This window comes from Arabidopsis thaliana, chromosome 4 (genome assembly GCF_000001735.4).
Source record: "Arabidopsis thaliana chromosome 4, partial sequence".
NCBI classification, from domain to species: domain Eukaryota; kingdom Viridiplantae; phylum Streptophyta; class Magnoliopsida; order Brassicales; family Brassicaceae; genus Arabidopsis; species Arabidopsis thaliana.
The window spans coordinates 14,317,137-14,335,502 of NC_003075.7; the positions used below are offsets into that span (position 1 = coordinate 14,317,137).

The 18,366-nt window shown below is 35.7% G+C and overlaps 4 protein-coding genes across 6 annotated transcripts; 3 read left to right on the forward strand and 1 right to left on the reverse strand.

Moving 5' to 3' along the window:
• Window positions 1-89: 89 nt before the first annotated feature.
• On the forward strand, window positions 90-4,439 carry emb2726 (elongation factor Ts family protein). 2 transcript variants are annotated; one of them, NM_119050.3, is made up of 7 exons: window positions 90-337; window positions 592-1,952; window positions 2,324-2,530; window positions 2,626-2,918; window positions 2,994-3,400; window positions 3,496-3,820; window positions 3,895-4,439. In NM_119050.3, the coding sequence occupies exons 2-7, from the start codon at window positions 608-610 to the stop codon at window positions 4,177-4,179; spliced, it is 2,862 nt and encodes a 953-aa protein (NP_567820.1). In that variant the 5' UTR covers window positions 90-337; window positions 592-607; the 3' UTR covers window positions 4,180-4,439. The 2 variants fall into 2 exon arrangements, with proteins under 2 accessions (NP_567820.1, NP_001031743.1); NM_001036666.1 differs by lacking the exons at window positions 2,994-3,400; window positions 3,496-3,820 and having other exon boundaries at window positions 120-337; window positions 3,895-4,431.
• A 231-nt stretch (window positions 4,440-4,670) lies between these two features.
• AT4G29070 (Phospholipase A2 family protein) lies at window positions 4,671-6,200 on the forward strand. Of its 2 annotated transcripts, NM_119051.3 has the most exons (3): window positions 4,671-4,745; window positions 4,973-5,624; window positions 5,772-6,200. In NM_119051.3, exons 2-3 carry the CDS (start codon window positions 4,973-4,975, stop codon window positions 5,897-5,899), a joined length of 780 nt encoding a protein of 259 aa, NP_567821.1. In that variant the 5' UTR covers window positions 4,671-4,745; the 3' UTR covers window positions 5,900-6,200. The 2 variants fall into 2 exon arrangements, with proteins under 2 accessions (NP_567821.1, NP_001031744.1); NM_001036667.3 differs by having other exon boundaries at window positions 4,722-5,624; window positions 5,772-6,171.
• PAP2 (phytochrome-associated protein 2) lies at window positions 6,160-8,225 on the reverse strand. The gene is made up of 5 exons (NM_119052.4): window positions 7,656-8,225; window positions 7,298-7,551; window positions 7,076-7,217; window positions 6,870-6,931; window positions 6,160-6,566 (listed from the first exon to the last, which is right to left on the reverse strand). Exons 1-5 carry the CDS (start codon window positions 8,075-8,077, stop codon window positions 6,529-6,531), a joined length of 918 nt encoding a protein of 305 aa, NP_194637.1. The 5' UTR covers window positions 8,078-8,225; the 3' UTR covers window positions 6,160-6,528.
• An 8,166-nt stretch (window positions 8,226-16,391) lies between these two features.
• On the forward strand, window positions 16,392-18,119 carry AT4G29090 (Ribonuclease H-like superfamily protein; the record flags this gene model as incomplete). Its single annotated transcript, NM_119053.1, has 1 exon — window positions 16,392-18,119. One exon carries the CDS (start codon window positions 16,392-16,394, stop codon window positions 18,117-18,119), a length of 1,728 nt encoding a protein of 575 aa, NP_194638.1.
• Window positions 18,120-18,366: the final 247 nt, after the last annotated feature.

Sequence of the window (18,366 nt, forward strand, 5' to 3'; positions counted from 1 at the left end):
GTTTCACATCGATATAGGCTATTGATGGGCCTTAGTATGAAGCCCGTAAGCCCATATTGAAGCTCGAGTCTTGATGGCGCAGGAGAGAGAGAAAAAGACAATCACCTGTAGTAATCTTTGAAGACTCTTATCTCCTCTATCCACCAAGAGAGGGAAAACGAAATAAAAATAGCACAGGGGAGAGACAAAATGAGATAAGGATTTGAAGCCTCTCACCACTCTCCTCGTTTTCGCTTCGTGCTTATTTGTCAAACGCGAACATTTCACCGAAACTTAGCGACTTTTCTCGCTTTACTCTTTCTGGGAGCAATTTCTCAGAGCATAGGCGAGCTTAAAGGTAGCTCCTTTTCTTAGCTTTGCTCAAATGGGTTTCTTAGTTACTCTTCTTATGTTTCCGTGATAAGATGGTTCGAAATTTACTAGCTTTCTTAATGGAAATTTTTGAGTTTTTCTAGTTAGACTACAATGAAATTTCAATTCGAAATTGAGAAAAAGAGTGGTCCTTTTCTTCATATGCTTTCAGATTAGTCTGTGTTGTTGTCTGAGGAAAGCTTGTAATTTTGACAGTGTGTAATGGTTTTCTATGTGTAGGTGACAGTTCTTAGCTATGGCTACGATTACACCTTCTTCTATTAGCAATGCCTGGCTCATTCCTGGAGCTTCTTTTACTGTAAAGAAGAGTGATTGTTCCATCAAATGTAGCTTTTCGCGTAAAGCTGGGAAACAGATTCTATCATCAACGCAGAGACTTGTGTTACCTTTGTCGACTTCACTTAGATTGTTTCCTACACATGGAAGGCAGTTTGTGTTGCATCCTCATCGTAGAGCTACTGGGACTGATGTTGTGGCGGCTGTAGAGGAACAAGATTCTACTCCTGTTGTTGCGGAGGATAAAGAAACCGTGGCTAGTGAGAAGTCAGATGCTCCTGCTCCAACATCTCAGTCAAGGGGAACAGCAAGACCTGGAAGGAAGAGTGAGATGCCTGCGGTTAAGAACGAGGAGCTGGTTCCTGGAGCTACTTTCACTGGGAAAGTACGAGCTATTCAGCCTTTTGGAGCTTTTGTTGATTTTGGTGCTTTTACTGATGGATTAGTCCATGTTTCTCAATTGAGTGACAACTTTGTTAAGGATGTTTCGAGTGTTGTCACTATTGGACAAGAGGTGAAGGTAAGGCTAGTGGAAGCTGACATTGAGTCAAAACGTATTTCTTTAACTATGCGTGAGAATGATGATCCTCCTAAGCGTCAGTCTGGTGGTAGTGATAAGCCGAGATCAGGAGGGAAAAGGGATGGTTCTAAAGGAGGAGGACAGAGGAAGGGAGAAGGGTTTAACTCAAAGTTTGCCAAAGGGCAGATGTTGGATGGAGTGGTCAAGAATTTAACGAGGTCAGGAGCGTTTATAACTATAGGAGAAGGCGAAGAAGGGTTTTTACCGACGGCTGAGGAAGCAGATGATGGTATTGGAAGCATGATGATGGGTGGCTCTTCGTTGCAAGCTGGACAAGAGGTGAAGGTTCGTGTGTTGAGGATAGCAAGGGGACGTGTTACTTTAACAATGAAAGAGGAAGATGATGGTAAGTTTGATGAAACAACCACTCAGGGAGTTGTGCATACAGCCACAAATCCGTTTATGCTTGCTTTCCGTAAGAACGAAGAGATTGCTGCGTTTCTTGACAAGAGGGAGGAAGAGGCAGAGAAGCCACCTGTTGAGACACCAGTAGAGCCTGAAGCTGAAGCCTCTGTCACCTCAGCTGAAGTCGAGGAATCGGTATGTGTCCCAGCTGAAGTAACAAGTGAAGAGGTTCCCTCGTCAGAAACTCCCAAGGTAGTAGAAGAAGAAGTGATAGCTACCAAAGCTGAAGATGATTCGCCGGAAAAAGAAGAGCAAACGGAAACACTTGCTGCAGCAGCTGAAGCTGAAGAGGTGGTTCCTCCAATTCCAGAAACCAAAAGTAAGTTGACTAAAAATCACTAGATTGTAATTTTTTTTGTGTGCTACTTCTCATATTGGTTTATTATGATCAGTATCAGTTTATCAGAATCATTTAAAAAGATTATACAATGTTTGTATCTTAGAACTCTATCCAAGGTAACATATACAGCTAAAGCGTTGGGGATACTCCAAATTATAGTAGAGACCTTAACCACATAAATAGTCACATGAACTACGTGTTCTAAAAAAATCCAGAATAATCAAATTCATGAAGTTTTGTTTGATGGAGCAAAAGGTGATAAGAAACATATAAGACCACAAAGATAAAGACATTTTAGTTCATTGTGTAATGATTACTAGCATTGACCCTTTTCTTCTACCGGTGACCAGGTGAAGAGGAAATTGTTGAGAACTCTATTCCTCCAAACTCAGCCACTGATGAAGTTTCATCTCCAGAAGCTTTAGCAAGTGAAGAGGTTGAGAAGGAGCAAGTGGTTGCCGAAACACCTGTTGATGAAGTCAAGACTCCTGCACCTGTAGTCACAGAAGCTTCTTCTGAGGAAAGTGGCAACACCGCTACTGCTGAAAGCATCAAAGGTCCTTCTTTTGTCCATCCTTTACCTGTTTTACTTCCTGACTCATGACCTAATGGTTTATGTGAGATTCCATCTCCTAACACAAAAATGTAACAGGCATTTCACCAGCTCTAGTGAAGCAGCTGAGAGAAGAAACAGGGGCAGGAATGATGGACTGCAAGAATGCTCTTTCAGAGAGTGAGGGCGATATGGTCAAAGCTCAAGAGTACCTCCGCAAGAAGGGACTAGCGAGCGCAGATAAGAAAGCAAGCAGAGCCACATCCGAGGGAAGAATTGGTGCTTATATCCACGACAGCAGAATCGGTGTCCTCTTGGAGGTTAATTGTGAGACTGATTTTGTCTCACGTGGCGACATTTTCAAGGAACTTGTTGATGATCTGGCGATGCAGGTAACTCCAAGTTTCTAGCTGAAACATTTTCTTCGTTTTGCTATAACTGAGAATATAATTTGACCTGACATGTAGGTGGCTGCGTGTCCTCAAGTAGAGTATCTTGTAACAGAAGATGTTTCAGAAGAAATTGTGAAGAAAGAAAAAGAGATAGAGATGCAAAAGGAAGATCTTTTGTCGAAACCGGAACAAATAAGGGAGAAGATAGTGGACGGTCGGATAAAGAAAAGGCTAGATTCACTTGCATTGCTTGAGCAACCATACATTAAAGACGATAAGGTGATAGTTAAGGATCTTGTAAAGCAGAGGATTGCAACCATTGGAGAAAACATCAAAGTGAAGAGATTTGTGAGGTACACTCTCGGAGAAGGCCTTGAGAAGAAAAGCCAGGACTTTGCTGCTGAGGTTGCTGCCCAAACTGCAGCTAAACCGAAAGCTAAAGAAGAGCCAAAAGCTGAAGAGGCCAAGGAAGCTGTTGCAAGGTGAGAAATTTTTTATAGTCTTTGCTCTTCTTGACATGAATTCTTATAATGTTGGCTATAGAAAGATTCAAACTTTTTGCAATACGGCACTGCAGCCCACCAACTACAGTGGTTTCAGCTGCTCTTGTAAAGCAACTGCGTGAAGAGACAGGAGCTGGAATGATGGATTGCAAGAAGGCATTGGCGGCGACAGGAGGAGATCTTGAGAAAGCACAAGAATTCCTCAGAAAGAAGGGTCTCTCATCAGCTGATAAAAAATCAAGCCGGCTTGCATCAGAAGGGAGAATCGGTTCGTACATCCACGATTCTCGGATTGGAGTTCTGATAGAAGTGAACTGTGAGACTGACTTTGTCGGAAGAAGCGAAAAATTCAAGGAATTGGTTGATGATCTTGCAATGCAAGCAGTGGCTAATCCACAGGTAAGAAAATGTCCTCAGCTGAAACAATGGCATAAATTGGTTGTTGGTCTCTGACCTGAAATGTCTACGTGCAGGTGCAATATGTTTCAATAGAGGACATTCCAGAGGAGATAAAGCAGAAAGAAAAAGAGATTGAGATGCAAAGAGAGGATCTTTTGTCGAAACCAGAGAACATAAGGGAGAAGATTGTGGAAGGAAGAATCTCAAAGAGGCTTGGAGAATGGGCATTGCTTGAGCAGCCTTACATCAAAGACGACAGTGTTCTGGTGAAGGATCTGGTGAAGCAAACAGTGGCTACTCTTGGGGAAAACATCAAAGTCAGAAGGTTTGTGAAGTTTACTCTTGGAGAAGATAACTGATGAGACAGACGAAGTAAAGTTTTCAAATAAGGGAGCTCTGTTTTGTGTCATGGAGTTTAAAGTAAAAGTCTTCCTTTTTGTTTTGTAGACAAAATCTTCAGTATTCACATTTTGATTAGTTTTTAATCAAAACCTGTAATTTTTTGTTCATGAAAATATGAGATTTGCATTATATAAATGTGCATTTAGTGACAATGTGACATTATACACTAAATTCGGAGAAAGATTGGTTATAATGAAATTTTAAACCTTATTTTAAATAGAAGTTTCAAATGAATTTCCCTGAAGAAGTGAAACTAAATAAAATAATTTTTTGTTTCCTTTTGGATATTATATCTAAATATAAAAATCAAACCGACCGAATTACTACATACACTACAATAATGTTTTTTTCCTTTTATAATTTGTGGGCTAAAAAAGGTCGGTCGGCCCATTTTGAGCCCAATAAAATTTAGGGATAGATAAAGACATAAAGTAACGAACGATATTCCGAGGTTGTCATTTGCTAAGGAAAAAAAAAACGAAAACGTGTGTCTGTCTCTTCTCGTAGCGTCTCTCAAGCTCAGGTTCGTGAACATTCCAATCTCTCAATGCAAAAGCTCATTCGAATTATCCTTCTCTGTTATTTTCGAGATCCGATTTACTCTTCTTTACTAGTCAATTCTAGGGTTTTGAGTATTGATCTTTCGCAATTTCGAAATTTTCCCAATTTGAAAAGATAAAAATCTTCCCTTTTTGTCTGGATCACACTTGATTGCTGAAGTCATTGCATGCACTGTTTTGTTGTTTACAGATGAATTTTGGGTTGCCAAGTATATCTTGGTTTGGTAGCATCAGCACAAAGAAAGATGTAGCTATGATTGATTCCGTGACACCAACAACAACTTCTCTATTGGAACAGCCAGAGCAAGAGAAAGCAACAACCTTTCTTCTCAAACAGCCAGAGAAAGAGAAAGGCTTATTTGATATAAAGATATGGACTTGGTCCTCCTTCAGTTCAGTTCTTCCTTGGTCTGCAAATGCCTCTGATGGTAAGCAGAAACCCACTACTATCAACAGAGGGTTAAAAAGGCATGCTCTTTCTCGGAGGTCATCAAGATCAAATGGTGTGAATACTGTTTATCGGTTTAGACCTTATGTGTCTAAGGTTCCGTGGCATACAGGGACGAGGGCGTTTCTGTCACAGCTTTTCCCGAGATATGGACATTATTGTGGACCTAACTGGTCTAGTGGGAAAGATGGAGGTTCGATGGTTTGGGATCAGAGACCTATTGATTGGTTAGATCATTGCTGTTATTGCCATGATATTGGTTATGATACTCATGACCAGGCAGAGTTGCTTAAAGCTGACATGGCGTTTCTTGAGTGTTTGGAATCAAACAAGCGTGTAGTTACTAGGGGAGATGCTCAAGTTGCTCACTTTTACAAAACAATGTGCATTACAGGTAACTACAATCTCCTTATGCTTTTATATCAATGTGGGATTATTTCATAATTTACCTTATTATTCAGGTAGTAATATTTGATAATGGCCGTTTCCATTTGGTGATGTACTGATGTATCTTGAAACCATCTATCTCGAATGCTTTCAGGTCTCAAGAGCATACTAATACCCTACAGAAGTTACCTTGTGAAGATACAATACGGGCAAAATCTACTCGACTTTGGCTGGATAGTGAGCAACCTCAGCAAGAGAAGCTGGAGTTTTCAGAAAAACTGAGACATAAGGAAGTATATCGGAGGTACTCTGTCATCCCGGTAAGCCTTTGTGGGTGTCTTCACTTTCGTTTTGTACATAGAAGTCATAAAGAAAGGAATCTGAGGATTAGGTTCTTTAGTAGTATAGATATATATGTTTAGTATGAAGATGTGAAAACGCTAGTAAGTGTTGTGCGTCTTGTAAACCCGTTGTACATGTCTAGTAATAAACCCTTGTTTTTGAAGTCTTTTGTTTGAATGATATAAGCTCTATCAAAGGATCATTATAACTTCATTTCATGGAAACTCATGAACTAGAAAAACTATTTTCTATAGTAAAGTTTGCATCCAAAACATATATAACAATGAAAACCACATCCGGTTTACACACTACCAAAACTTTTATACATATGAATTATGAAGTCTTCCTTGGCAAACACACATACACAAACCCATATGTTTCATTAGATTGATTAGAGAAAGAAGTAAGAGGAAGAGGCCTTATTAGAGCTTAGTAGAGGCTGGTTTAAGAAAGATCAAACATCACTCCTAGCACACAAACACACAAGAATACTTCAAAACAAAATGGCTATTCAATTTCTTAAAAACATATTTTTTCAAATCATATATTATCACATAAAAGGGCTTTTCCTAGTTCCTGCTTCTGCACTTCTCCATCACCCTTGGAGCTGCAAAAAAAGAAAAAGCAAGATTTGTGTATGAATCATTGTGTATTCTTCATTTGTACAGTAGTGTGCAGTAAGTTCCTAGTGTTTAAGAGGCTTGGAAAGGACTAAATTGCATCGTTTTAGTTTCTCCAGTAATATATTTCTTTAGCTTCAGAATGTTTATAGAATCCAGCGAGAAGCTTAAGAACCATGAAAGTATTAGAAGGGTGTCTTAGTTCAAAATGGACCACCTTTCTAATACATCTTAAAATCGAGCACATGGGTGTGGAACATTAAACTAGGGTTTAGTAAAGAAATACTAACCTAAGCCGATAGCCTCAGAGCTCTTCATGATTCTCAGCTTCTTGCAGGAGCATATAAACATTCTGCAGAGGAAAAAACAGTAAGAGAGCTTCACTGATCTATATTCTTCTGTTAAGCTAAAACTGTGCTAAGATCATTAGATATGATCTAATACTTGATGTTAATTTACATTGTTGAGATTGATCTTTTAAAAATCAAAGACTTACTCCCAAGGGACATCTCCGACCAGCATCCAGTCACTGTCTTTATCTTCATAGGTTACAACATACTCAGAACCACGCAAGAGATCAGTCAAGCGACTCTCGTTTAACCCATCTCTGCCACACCCTCCATGAGAACCAAACTGACCTGAAAAAAGGAACCAAAAGAAAACAGTTAACTCAATCACTGGTATTGATCTCAAAGAAGGAGAGACTAGAAAACGTTACCAATGGTGAAGCAACTGAACATCTTCTCAAGAGCAGAAGAGAGCTCAAGGTAGCTTTTGTAAGTCTTGAGATCGATTTTCCTCAAGTAAGGAGCACCTTCCATACTCACTTTGACATACAAGCAAGGTTGTTCTGGTCCAGACTTAGCTTCTGCTTCTTCAGTCTCTGAGTTATTACCAGGTTTCTGAGATTGAGAAGAAGCCATTGAGTTCTTCCTGAATGATCTTATTGGTGGCCATCCCACCACTTGTGCTCTGCTCAATCAAAAAAAAAAAACATCAAGAATCCCTCTTCACAGAAATCATAAAACAGAGCAAAAAAGCTGAGAAAAATCTAAAACAGAGCAAAAAAAGCTTACTTTGAAGCTGGAGCTGTAGCAGAGCTCTTCTTCTCCTTAACCGGAACAGCCGGTTTAGTGAAAGTTGTCGACTTTCCATCTTTAACGACGGAGGTACGGGGACCAGAACCCGAGCCGACATCACCAGTAGCAGTAGTGGATCCAGGAGAGAAGACCCATTTGTTAGAGTCGTTAATAGCGTCGGAGAACACCCTTTTGGCACCTGACACGGGACAGCTACTCTTGTTGAGAGCCAAGAATCTTGAGTCGACTCGCTCCGGCGACTCAGAACCGGGTAAACCGAGTCTTAACTCGGTAGCCTTGAAATTGAGACCGTTGTTATTGTCTCTGGTTTTGGTTTTGTCAGACATTGTTGTTGCTTCCATGGTTGGAAACTCTGACAAACCTATGTAATCATGCTCTGCTGCTACAGATACAGACATTTTTTTCAAATATAATTGTGGACAAACTTTTGAAGCATTTAGTGATTACAAAAGAAAAAAAGAACAGAACACTTTCTGAGAGAAATGGGAAACAAAAAAATTTAAAGATGAGATCAAATTGTGAGTGAAAATGAGAAATGATAAAAAGGTGTGTGAGAGAGCTTTATTTTTTTTTATTTTTTTACCTTTAATCTTCTTTTTTCTTGGAATCGTATTATTTTCCAAAAGTGGACGGAAGTAGTATACGTAATTTTATATTCATATAAACCGTAATTAGAAGTAAGTACTTTCCTCTTTTGGCGGGTTTAAACACAAAATGTTGATTTAAGAAAATGGTACACATGAATGTATTGTATATACACGTTACGTTTTGTGTAGACATCTACTCCCCGACAGGTCACAGAAAGCGTCCTGAAACCTTTCCTATTATGCCCTTGTCTCGACTCTCGTATTCCACGTTTTGTTTTACTTTTTACTTTTGTATTTGAAAAAAACAATTTGCTATCTCATGAAGGTGTGCATGTTATGCTATCATGCAAAACGATTTAGTATCTAAAATACGCTTTTGTATGCAATTCCTTTTTGATATATGTATAGAGATGTTGTAATGAGTCACTAATTCTGTTTAGTTTGGCTTAACATTATATGTTTTAGATTCACTAGACGATTTGATATAACTCATAAGTTAGCTCGTGAAACCAATCTTTACTCATGAAATTGAGTGATGATAATGATAATCTAATAACGGTGAACCATTTAATCATGTGCATGATAGCATAACATATTCTATAATAAATCAAACGTATTGGAGTTTAAACTTCACAAACTTGTATAAATTCACTAGTAGTTTAGCTAACGAATGGAGATTATTAGTAAGTCGCCAATAATTGCGATGGAAGATGATATTTAGGCTTGGGGGTGAGAACAGAGAAGAGAATCTCGAAAAAGTTTTGGGCCCATAGGCTCTCATTTTTTGGGTCCACCAGAAGCATGAAAAGAGGAAAGAAACAGTAGGGGTAGCTCTTTGCCACTTAGCCGCAGTAGCAATATTGAGCAGTGTTCCCAAAAAGAATTGTGGTCTCCACACTCCACTTTTCATTTTTATCAGACAATGTTTTCCCAAAATCGAGCATATATGCTACAGTACATTACAATTTGACCTATTAGTAAAACTTTGATACTTGGATCATAGTCTTAAATTAATAAAAGTTTAAATGATCAAATCAGATTTAACTTTGATAGTATTTATGCCCATCTAATCTATCTCCAAGTATATTTTTTAAGTGGATGACTCAATCTACATTTAAACGTTTCAACTCATATTTTAACCCATATTTATTAAACCAATATATCTGATGCTATAACAATATAACATGAGAAGAAGTATATGAAATATTGTCATTTATATTCTACCAGTGATTTATATATTGTTTGGCTGTATTGATTAAGTCATTCATTTGTAACAACGATAAGTATATACATAGCAAGAAGACATACAAAAAAGACCTGTAAGTTGCAGTATTATAAAATATCATATGCATAGTAATTTGGTTAAAGCCTGCCTCTAAGGTGGATCCATCTTTGGATCTTATCTAAAGCTTTTTAGATTTGTGTTTTAGTGTAAGTTCGAGTGTCTTAATCATAAGGTGCCTTTCTTTAACTTTTCCTTTGTCTCTCTCTTTTTTTGGGCAAGGTTTTTGTCGTTTTTGGGACATCTCAACTTATATTCCACCTTAACTCACCATCTAATCGTGCCATTAGTTACTTACAAAGCTATCTAAGGATACGAATCTTTAGTAAAAATGTGTCTATCACTATAGAAATCATATGAAGGCTATAAAATCTAAAGATTAGTTGGAGTTACCCAAAGTATTTACTTATCTATATGGATGTTGCATCACATGTGGCGGTTTTAATTATTGTTATTATTATATATGGCCACGTTGGGTTTACTGTATTAACAAGAGACATCATAAGTAACTCTAGGGTTTAATTATACTAGCGAGAGACAGCTTAAGTAACTTAAAATGTTGGTTTTGAATGTTTGTTTATAGACTTGTGTGAGCGACAAATACATACTATAATTTTATTTATTTTTAGTACTGATGTTATACTTAATGTTTTTTCATTTTTTTCTGCTTTTCATCAAGCATAATAATTATGACTATAATTGAAAACTATGTAGTTAGTTGAGGATCGAATGGAATTACACTAAACCTAAAATGTTAAATCAGTGGACGACCGTACTTACAGCGTTAGTGAAAGATCGGTTTGTGTCGTAATCGAAAAAAGAAGAAAAAAAAAGAACAAAGAGACAGTGTGAATCTTTAGACAAAGAAGCCACTTACCCTCCTTGATTTAACATCCATACAAGAACCTCATGCTCCATTATAACTCATAACCTACCATATCGAATCAATCCGATGGCTATAAATGATTAGATCGATATAATTTTTTAACCTGTCATCAAATTAGATCGATATAATTTTTTAACCTGTCATCAAATTAAACCGCATAATGGTAACTGCCGGTTTTGTTTTTCTTATGCGGTTATTAATTTCGGCGCTGTCTACATATAGAACACACACACATATATATAATATTGGATCGTTTGGTGGCTGAGTATAATCTCTACACACGCCCTCATATATATATACTAGATAAGGCCGCCTAAATAGGCGGATGTATGATATAAATTTATTTAAATATTTATCAATAATATTTAAACTTTATATAGTAAATAGTAATCTACACACTTTTTCTAATATTTAATATAGTAATTTTTATATTACATAAAATTTTAATCATACACATTCAATTTTACTTATATTTTAACTATCTATTTCATCATAATAAACTATTTTGTTATTTATAACATAAAAACTACATTCAAACACTCTGTGGAAACGACATCCCGTTTATATCCTCTGACAATGTCGGACTTACAACTGTTGGACAAACATCAAATAAATATAAACCGAGCAGTAATTAAAACGCATAGTTTGCTAATCCATTCACTATGCGATTAGTTTTACTATACACATGAGTAACTCGGATTATGCAGTCCCTATACACTCCATCTTATTAATGATATTTGAATTTTAAATAGTAACGTAACTCTCATACTTTTTCAGTATGTAATTTAGTATTTCTTTAAACCAAATTTCAATCTTACAAATTCGATTTTGCAATACAATTTAAATACCTATTTTACCATAATAAAATATATAATTTAATGATATACACTCCATCTTATTGTTAGTTTTTTATATAATTTAATTATATACACTCCATCTTCTTGTTAGTTTTATATTTTAGATAAGAAAATTGTAAGTTAAATATTTAGATATAAACATATTAATTAGTATATATAAATATCTTTGTTTTTTAGTTTTCTATTTTCTTTTAGGAAAAAGTAAAAAAAAAAATCAAACACATGTCAAAATCTAAAATCGTTCAAATAACCACGTGTCATGATCTCGTGAGTTAGTAACTTTCAAAATTGTACTTTATATAATAAGATTAACTTTTTTTCTTAAGGTATTTCAAAGATTGTAATCATGGGATTCATTTGATTTTCTTTAAGATACATATGGTATGGGCTACATTATAGAAAGTGCTTGATATTGGGAGATTGACTTTGTCCATCAGAGTCGACGTTTCTAAGTCATACTCAATGATATGGGTTTACGTATGTGCTTAATATATATGCATATTGCGCTCCACTATCAAGATTTATGAAGAAAAAGAATGCTCAATTTCCACATGATGAATATTCACATTGTTCTATTTAACGACTTCATATACTAATTTCTTCTTTATATACACACAATTTTGAGTCGAAAAATCTATTAATCTTAAATGTATAATGATCTTGATATATACTGAAAAAACGTTGAACCGATCGATGGATAAATTTGTTGGAAAATTAGTGAAAAGTTTGTAATTAATGTAACTAGATAAAGAAAAAGGCAGAAACTACAGTGCTATTTCGGCCTCAATTCTCAAATGATCTCTAGATTCCTATTATTGAAAAATGCAATGAAGAATGGTGTGTACATAAAAACGCAGCATGATGCATCTCTTGTAATCCATCTTTTAAACTCAATCGGCTAATAGTGAAATTTTCAATTTCTTTGAGTTTTTACTCAATACTGATCTGATATCTAGTGAAACAATTTCTATTAGTGGCCTAGTGGGGTTTAATATACGGATTGAGATGGATCCGTCGACAGAATTTTACTATGTTTTTGGTGCTCCTTATAATGTCAAAACCTAACATTACACTTTGCTCGAGGCCCATGCACTATTCTTGTATTTATATATGTTAACAAAAATGCCCAATAAGATATGAGCTCATTGGCCCAGTAAATGATATCATTCGAAATTAATCATATTCTAAAACCTTAGGGGTGATATTCAATAAGTACGTATAAAAATAACGGAAGAAAATTGTCGTCTCTAACTCTCTGATAATTTTGAGAATATGATCAAATCTACCAGTGATATCTTTTAATGTTCTTATCGAAAGAAGCAAAGACGTACAAGTTTCCTGTATTTTCGTCCATACATACACTGAGTCACTGACTTCTGCGGAAGAAAAAAATCATATTCTGTAACAACAAAAAGAATTGTCAACTACAGCAAATAGTACAGTCAATTCACAAATCTATCTTAACAAGTACTTAATAACTAAGAGATAAACACAAATGTTACTTTCCGCAATCACAATATTAATAAATAAAATAAAATCGTCTTACTGAGTATTAATCAAGATGGTGACAAATTGACAAAAAAAAACAATCATTCAGACAACTAAATTTCTATTGGTATAATTCTTTTCCATATATTTTTAATTAATATGAGAAATAGTTACTCTCTTTTAAGAAAAATGTGGACACTCGTTTTTTCCCTGACGGCAACACTGGTTAAGGGTCCTTGATGTGTAATCGTGTCATTAAAAACTAATAAATGAGTTAATCAAGTCAACAGTTATTATTATTATTATTATTTATTAATACAAGTTGGCATTGCTCCTCTCAATGATTTAACTCCTTTATGCAGGGCCTATAATTTAACTTTCATATGCAATCATACTGACTTTATTCCTCTATATGTAAATATTTTGTTAATGTGTCGGTAGATTTTCTAATATAAATTGACTAAAACATAGAGACATTGGCGTTTGTGTAAGGCTATCGACAAAAGGTAAGATAAATCAGCCAATCAGGCAAAGGAAGAAAATTCAAACAATAGATACGAGAGATATAGTGATGCAAAAACATGTTAATCTTATTGTAGAGTTGGTTTGAATATGGGAAAGGTCTTCAAAGAAAGCTGAAGCATTCGAAGAATTTTATTTAGGGCCAGAGTCCAGAGATAAAAATGAAAGAATAAGATTTTCATATAAATTTGATTATACTTTGAACTATTGTAATATTCCTTGAGTGATTATTATGGTTGACATAAGAGGCCTTAACTATATATGGGTCCTATATAAGACAATTTTTCATAAACACCAAGACGGAATAGGTCAACCGCATGTCTTCTCCATTGTTATAATTTCTTAATACACAAAATTACGTTAGGTGAAGAAAATCAAGAATTATTCTTGTTTTACAAATTACAATATTTAACTTATCTATTTTCTCAAAGACCTTATTATTATTTTCAAATTATCATGGTGAAACTACATTTATATTTCTAGTAATAATGCAAAATAATAATAAAAAACAAGACGACACACTAAATGACTATATTGGTCATTTATTTGTACAATCGACTAATGTTACATCGTAAATACTAAATATGTGGGTTCGATACAAATTAAAATTGGATAAGAAAGGATAAACAATGGTTGACTTCGTTTGACCCTCAGTAATTACGATAGAGTGACGTCATACCATTTTCACAAAATTGCTGGCCATTTAAATCAGACAGATCAAAACGACCCTAAACAAGAAACTGCATTGTCCTTCATTTTTGTTTTTGGTAAATATAAATGCAATGTTTTAAAAAATCGCCTCTTAACTTTGTTGCTATCCATAAAAAAAAAAATCCAAAAGGGGAAATTTTTAATATAGGAATTTTTTAAACTATTGAAATTTCTGTAATGTAAAGGTTGAAATTTTAAACATCAATTATGTTGAATGAGAAAGAAAAATAAAATTAAGCATTGTTGTCTAATCTATATGAAGCTGAAAGAGGTAGTAATCAGATGTGGGCGCGAGCACGTAACATGTGGCCCAACATGTGGGCCCAACGGTGTCTCTGAAAACATGATACGGTCACTTTCACGTGCAAAAAGCCCAACGTGTGAATACAGTTTTTGTTTTAAGCCCATTTATCATTGGCCCCACACACCGGCCTCTCCAAATATTATTCACCAATTTAGAAACGCAGTATAATTATTATATTTTGAACCCAAAAATAAATAAATTGAAAAGGCTTTATAATTATTTAAATGAAAATATTATGTATAAGCTATTCGAAAAACAACGAACACGACTCGGTAAGTTTTAAAACCTCTAAAATTTGCTTTTGACATAAAGATAAAATGAATCATTTCTTAAGACGTAATGATAAAATTATATATAATATAGCAAAGACTAATAATGTGAAGTTGAAGCTTATACGTTACACCAACTTGAAATTAAAGCTAAATTATGAAGTCTTTATTTCATAATCCTAAAGCAGATTGCATTTGAAAGCAATACAAATCAAACTTTTAGTCAGCTCCACCAAAAGTTGGTCGCATTTAAATCCAAGAGTAATTAGGCTCTTAATAGAAGTTTAATTTGACTTAGTTTTCTCATGATGATGACTCCTTGCATCTTTATCCAAATTGCAACAACTAATGTTTAGTTGAATAAGTAATCCAACCTTTTTTTTATTTGGATGATAGATATACGTATCAATTACAGAATTATACGTAAGTATTATCATTTCTTTTCGTATCCAGCCTCAGTCTATTTCCGTCTATATAATTATCACTAAAACAATTTTCTTAAACATGTCTATTACTAAAATAAATAAAGCTCAACTTCTCAAAATTGATATTCCTTAATTATATAAACACAAGATATCTCACCAAATTACCTCCATCCATAAACATATACCACTGGATTGATCTTCGTTTGTCAGTGATGTAGATGCATAATATGAAACCTTGAAACCTTTAACATTGTATTAAGAACTCTTCGTATAGCACATCTCGACTATGTAATTTATCTTGTGTACCTTAGCATCCATTTGCCTTCCTTTATGTGATCAAGTGAAGGACAACTCATAATCATCCTTGTAACTCCAAGAAAATGAGCTAAGTCAGAAAACATAAAAATAGTAAATAAACAATTTAATTTTCTGTGTTTGATTTGTGTATACAAACACAAATCCATAGATAAAACATAGATCCATTTTATAAAGTCAATCTAGAATAACTTGATCGGACTTAATCCATCATCGTATAGCGATAAGTCATGGCAACTAAAAGTCACAACACAAGGCATATTTTATTTTCAATAATCAAATGTAAGTGGAAATATTACTCTTTTTAATTTATGAAATAGAAAACGGAAGAAAATTTCAATGTATAAATCAAGTATGTTTGCCCTTTCTTTCTTTCTTACAATCAAGTTGAATTTGTTTAGTGAAAGTAGGGAACGCTAGTGGACAAGTTGATTCGATGAAGAAGAGCATTTTATTTTCTAAGAATCGGTTATGACGTACATGAATTTTAAGGTTGACTCTGACTCCCTTTGTCTTGTCCCTTTTATAGTTTCTCATCAAATTCATTCCCACTTGTGGTGACCCCGTCAGTGACATGTGCGAATCTTAATCCTTTCTCGATTTTAAAATCCAGACATTTTTATGTATAGTAAAATGGTCCTTTAATGATATCAAAATGAACTGTGCCTAGTAAAAAAAAAACATTTTTATTCGTCAAAAACGTGGTTTATTAGCTTTCTCTGTTCCACTACAGTTTCTATTTTTACAGTTTTTACTGTTTGCTGAGAGACAGAGAGAGAAAATAGGCCTTTGCACGTGCAGGCCATGTGGGCCACCGACCCAAATCAGAATTTCATACAGTTTTGTCTTGTAGTAAAAAGCAATTGGGCCTTTAAACATGGCCTGTTCCAAAACCATTGCGATCCACGGGTTTTCCAGTCACATGTTTCATCACGTGACCAAAAATTTGTTAAACTTATATTTTGCATTTAAAGTATAAAAAAGCGATCTCTAAAACGAATTTTCTTGTTGGCAAACCAATTTCCTATACCCTGGAGGGAAAGAAGTACTCTTAAAAGCGGTGGCAATGGCTCTACCAACTTATACAATGGCATGCTTCCTTCTGCCCAAAACAGTATGTAAGCAAATAATCTCTGTTCTAGCTGATTTCTGGTGGAGAAATAAACAAGAGGCGAAAGGTATGCATTGGAAAGCGTGGGATCATTTGAGTTGTTATAAAGCGGAAGGAGGCATTGGATTTAAAGATATAGAGGCTTTTAATTTAGCCTTGCTTGGAAAGCAAATGTGGCGGATGCTTTCTCGACCAGAATCGTTAATGGCAAAGGTATTCAAGAGTAGGTACTTTCATAAATCTGACCCTTTGAATGCACCATTAGGATCAAGGCCATCTTTTGTTTGGAAAAGCATTCATGCATCTCAAGAAATTCTAAGGCAGGGTGCCAGAGCTGTTGTCGGGAATGGAGAGGATATTATCATTTGGAGGCATAAATGGCTAGATTCCAAACCAGCAAGTGCAGCCTTACGAATGCAGAGAGTTCCCCCTCAAGAATATGCTTCGGTATCCTCTATCTTAAAGGTGTCAGATTTAATAGATGAGAGTGGTAGAGAGTGGAGGAAAGACGTGATTGAGATGTTATTCCCGGAGGTGGAACGCAAATTAATAGGGGAACTTCGGCCAGGGGGAAGAAGAATTTTGGATAGTTACACTTGGGACTACACAAGCTCTGGAGACTACACGGTGAAATCTGGATATTGGGTGTTAACTCAAATCATCAATAAGAGGAGTAGTCCACAAGAAGTATCTGAACCGAGTCTAAACCCCATTTACCAAAAAATTTGGAAGAGCCAAACAAGCCCGAAGATACAACACTTTCTGTGGAAATGCTTAAGTAATTCCCTCCCTGTGGCTGGTGCCTTAGCGTATCGACATCTATCTAAGGAGTCAGCCTGCATAAGATGTCCATCATGTAAAGAAACGGTGAATCACTTGTTATTTAAGTGTACTTTTGCTAGATTAACGTGGGCTATCTCTTCTATACCAATTCCACTGGGAGGGGAATGGGCTGATTCCATTTATGTCAATCTGTATTGGGTTTTTAATCTGGGAAATGGAAATCCTCAATGGGAGAAGGCTTCTCAACTTGTACCTTGGTTACTGTGGCGCCTGTGGAAGAACAGAAATGAACTAGTCTTTAGAGGAAGAGAGTTTAATGCTCAAGAGGTATTGAGAAGAGCAGAAGACGACCTTGAGGAATGGAGAATTAGAACAGAGGCTGAAAGCTGTGGCACAAAGCCTCAAGTGAACAGAAGTTCTTGTGGAAGATGGAGGCCACCGCCACATCAATGGGTTAAATGCAACACGGATGCGACTTGGAATCGGGATAATGAGAGGTGTGGTATAGGATGGGTCCTCCGGAATGAGAAGGGAGAAGTGAAATGGATGGGAGCTAGAGCTTTACCGAAACTGAAATCTGTATTGGAAGCGGAACTAGAAGCGATGCGATGGGCAGTCCTTTCTTTAAGTCGGTTTCAATACAATTATGTCATCTTTGAATCAGACTCACAGGTTTTGATAGAGATCTTGAACAATGACGAAATTTGGCCAAGCCTTAAGCCAACAATACAAGATCTGCAGAGGTTGCTCTCCCAGTTTACAGAGGTCAAGTTTGTGTTCATACCAAGAGAGGGAAACACATTGGCAGAAAGAGTAGCAAGGGAATCTCTTTCTTTTTTGAATTATGATCCTAAGCTTTATTCTATTGTGCCTAGTTGGGCTAGAAGTAGTATGGATTGATATCTCTTTGTAAGAACGTTGGATAATTATTAGTTGTTGTTGAGCCAAAAAAAAAAAAAAAAAAAACGAATTTTCTTTAGAAGAAATACCAATGATTAAGATATCTATCATATGCGAAGCTCTAACATAGAAATCAGCTCAAATCAAGAAGTCACATTTGTATCATCACAAATCCACAACATAGAAATCAGTTCTATCATGGAAATAATGAATGTACAAAGAAAATTTTCTCCACTACACTCATAAG

Excerpts from the sequence above, each read along its gene's own strand:
- emb2726 (NM_119050.3), top strand. The coding sequence starts at position 608 with ATGGCTACGATTACACCTTCTTCTATTAGCAATGCCTGGCTCATTCCT. Across the intron at positions 1,953-2,323 it reads TCCAATTCCAGAAACCAAAA|GTGAAGAGGAAATTGTTGAG; the intron begins GTAAGTTGACTA and ends ACCGGTGACCAG. Across the intron at positions 3,821-3,894 it reads AAGCAGTGGCTAATCCACAG|GTGCAATATGTTTCAATAGA; the intron begins GTAAGAAAATGT and ends GTCTACGTGCAG.
- AT4G29070 (NM_119051.3), top strand. The coding sequence starts at position 4,973 with ATGAATTTTGGGTTGCCAAGTATATCTTGGTTTGGTAGCATCAGCACA. Across the intron at positions 5,625-5,771 it reads CAAAACAATGTGCATTACAG|GTCTCAAGAGCATACTAATA; the intron begins GTAACTACAATC and ends GAATGCTTTCAG.
- PAP2 (NM_119052.4), bottom strand. The coding sequence starts at position 8,077 with ATGTCTGTATCTGTAGCAGCAGAGCATGATTACATAGGTTTGTCAGAG. Across the intron at positions 7,552-7,655 it reads GCTACAGCTCCAGCTTCAAA|AGCACAAGTGGTGGGATGGC; the intron begins GTAAGCTTTTTT and ends TTGATTGAGCAG. Across the intron at positions 6,567-6,869 it reads CTCTGAGGCTATCGGCTTAG|CTCCAAGGGTGATGGAGAAG; the intron begins GTTAGTATTTCT and ends CTTTTTTTGCAG.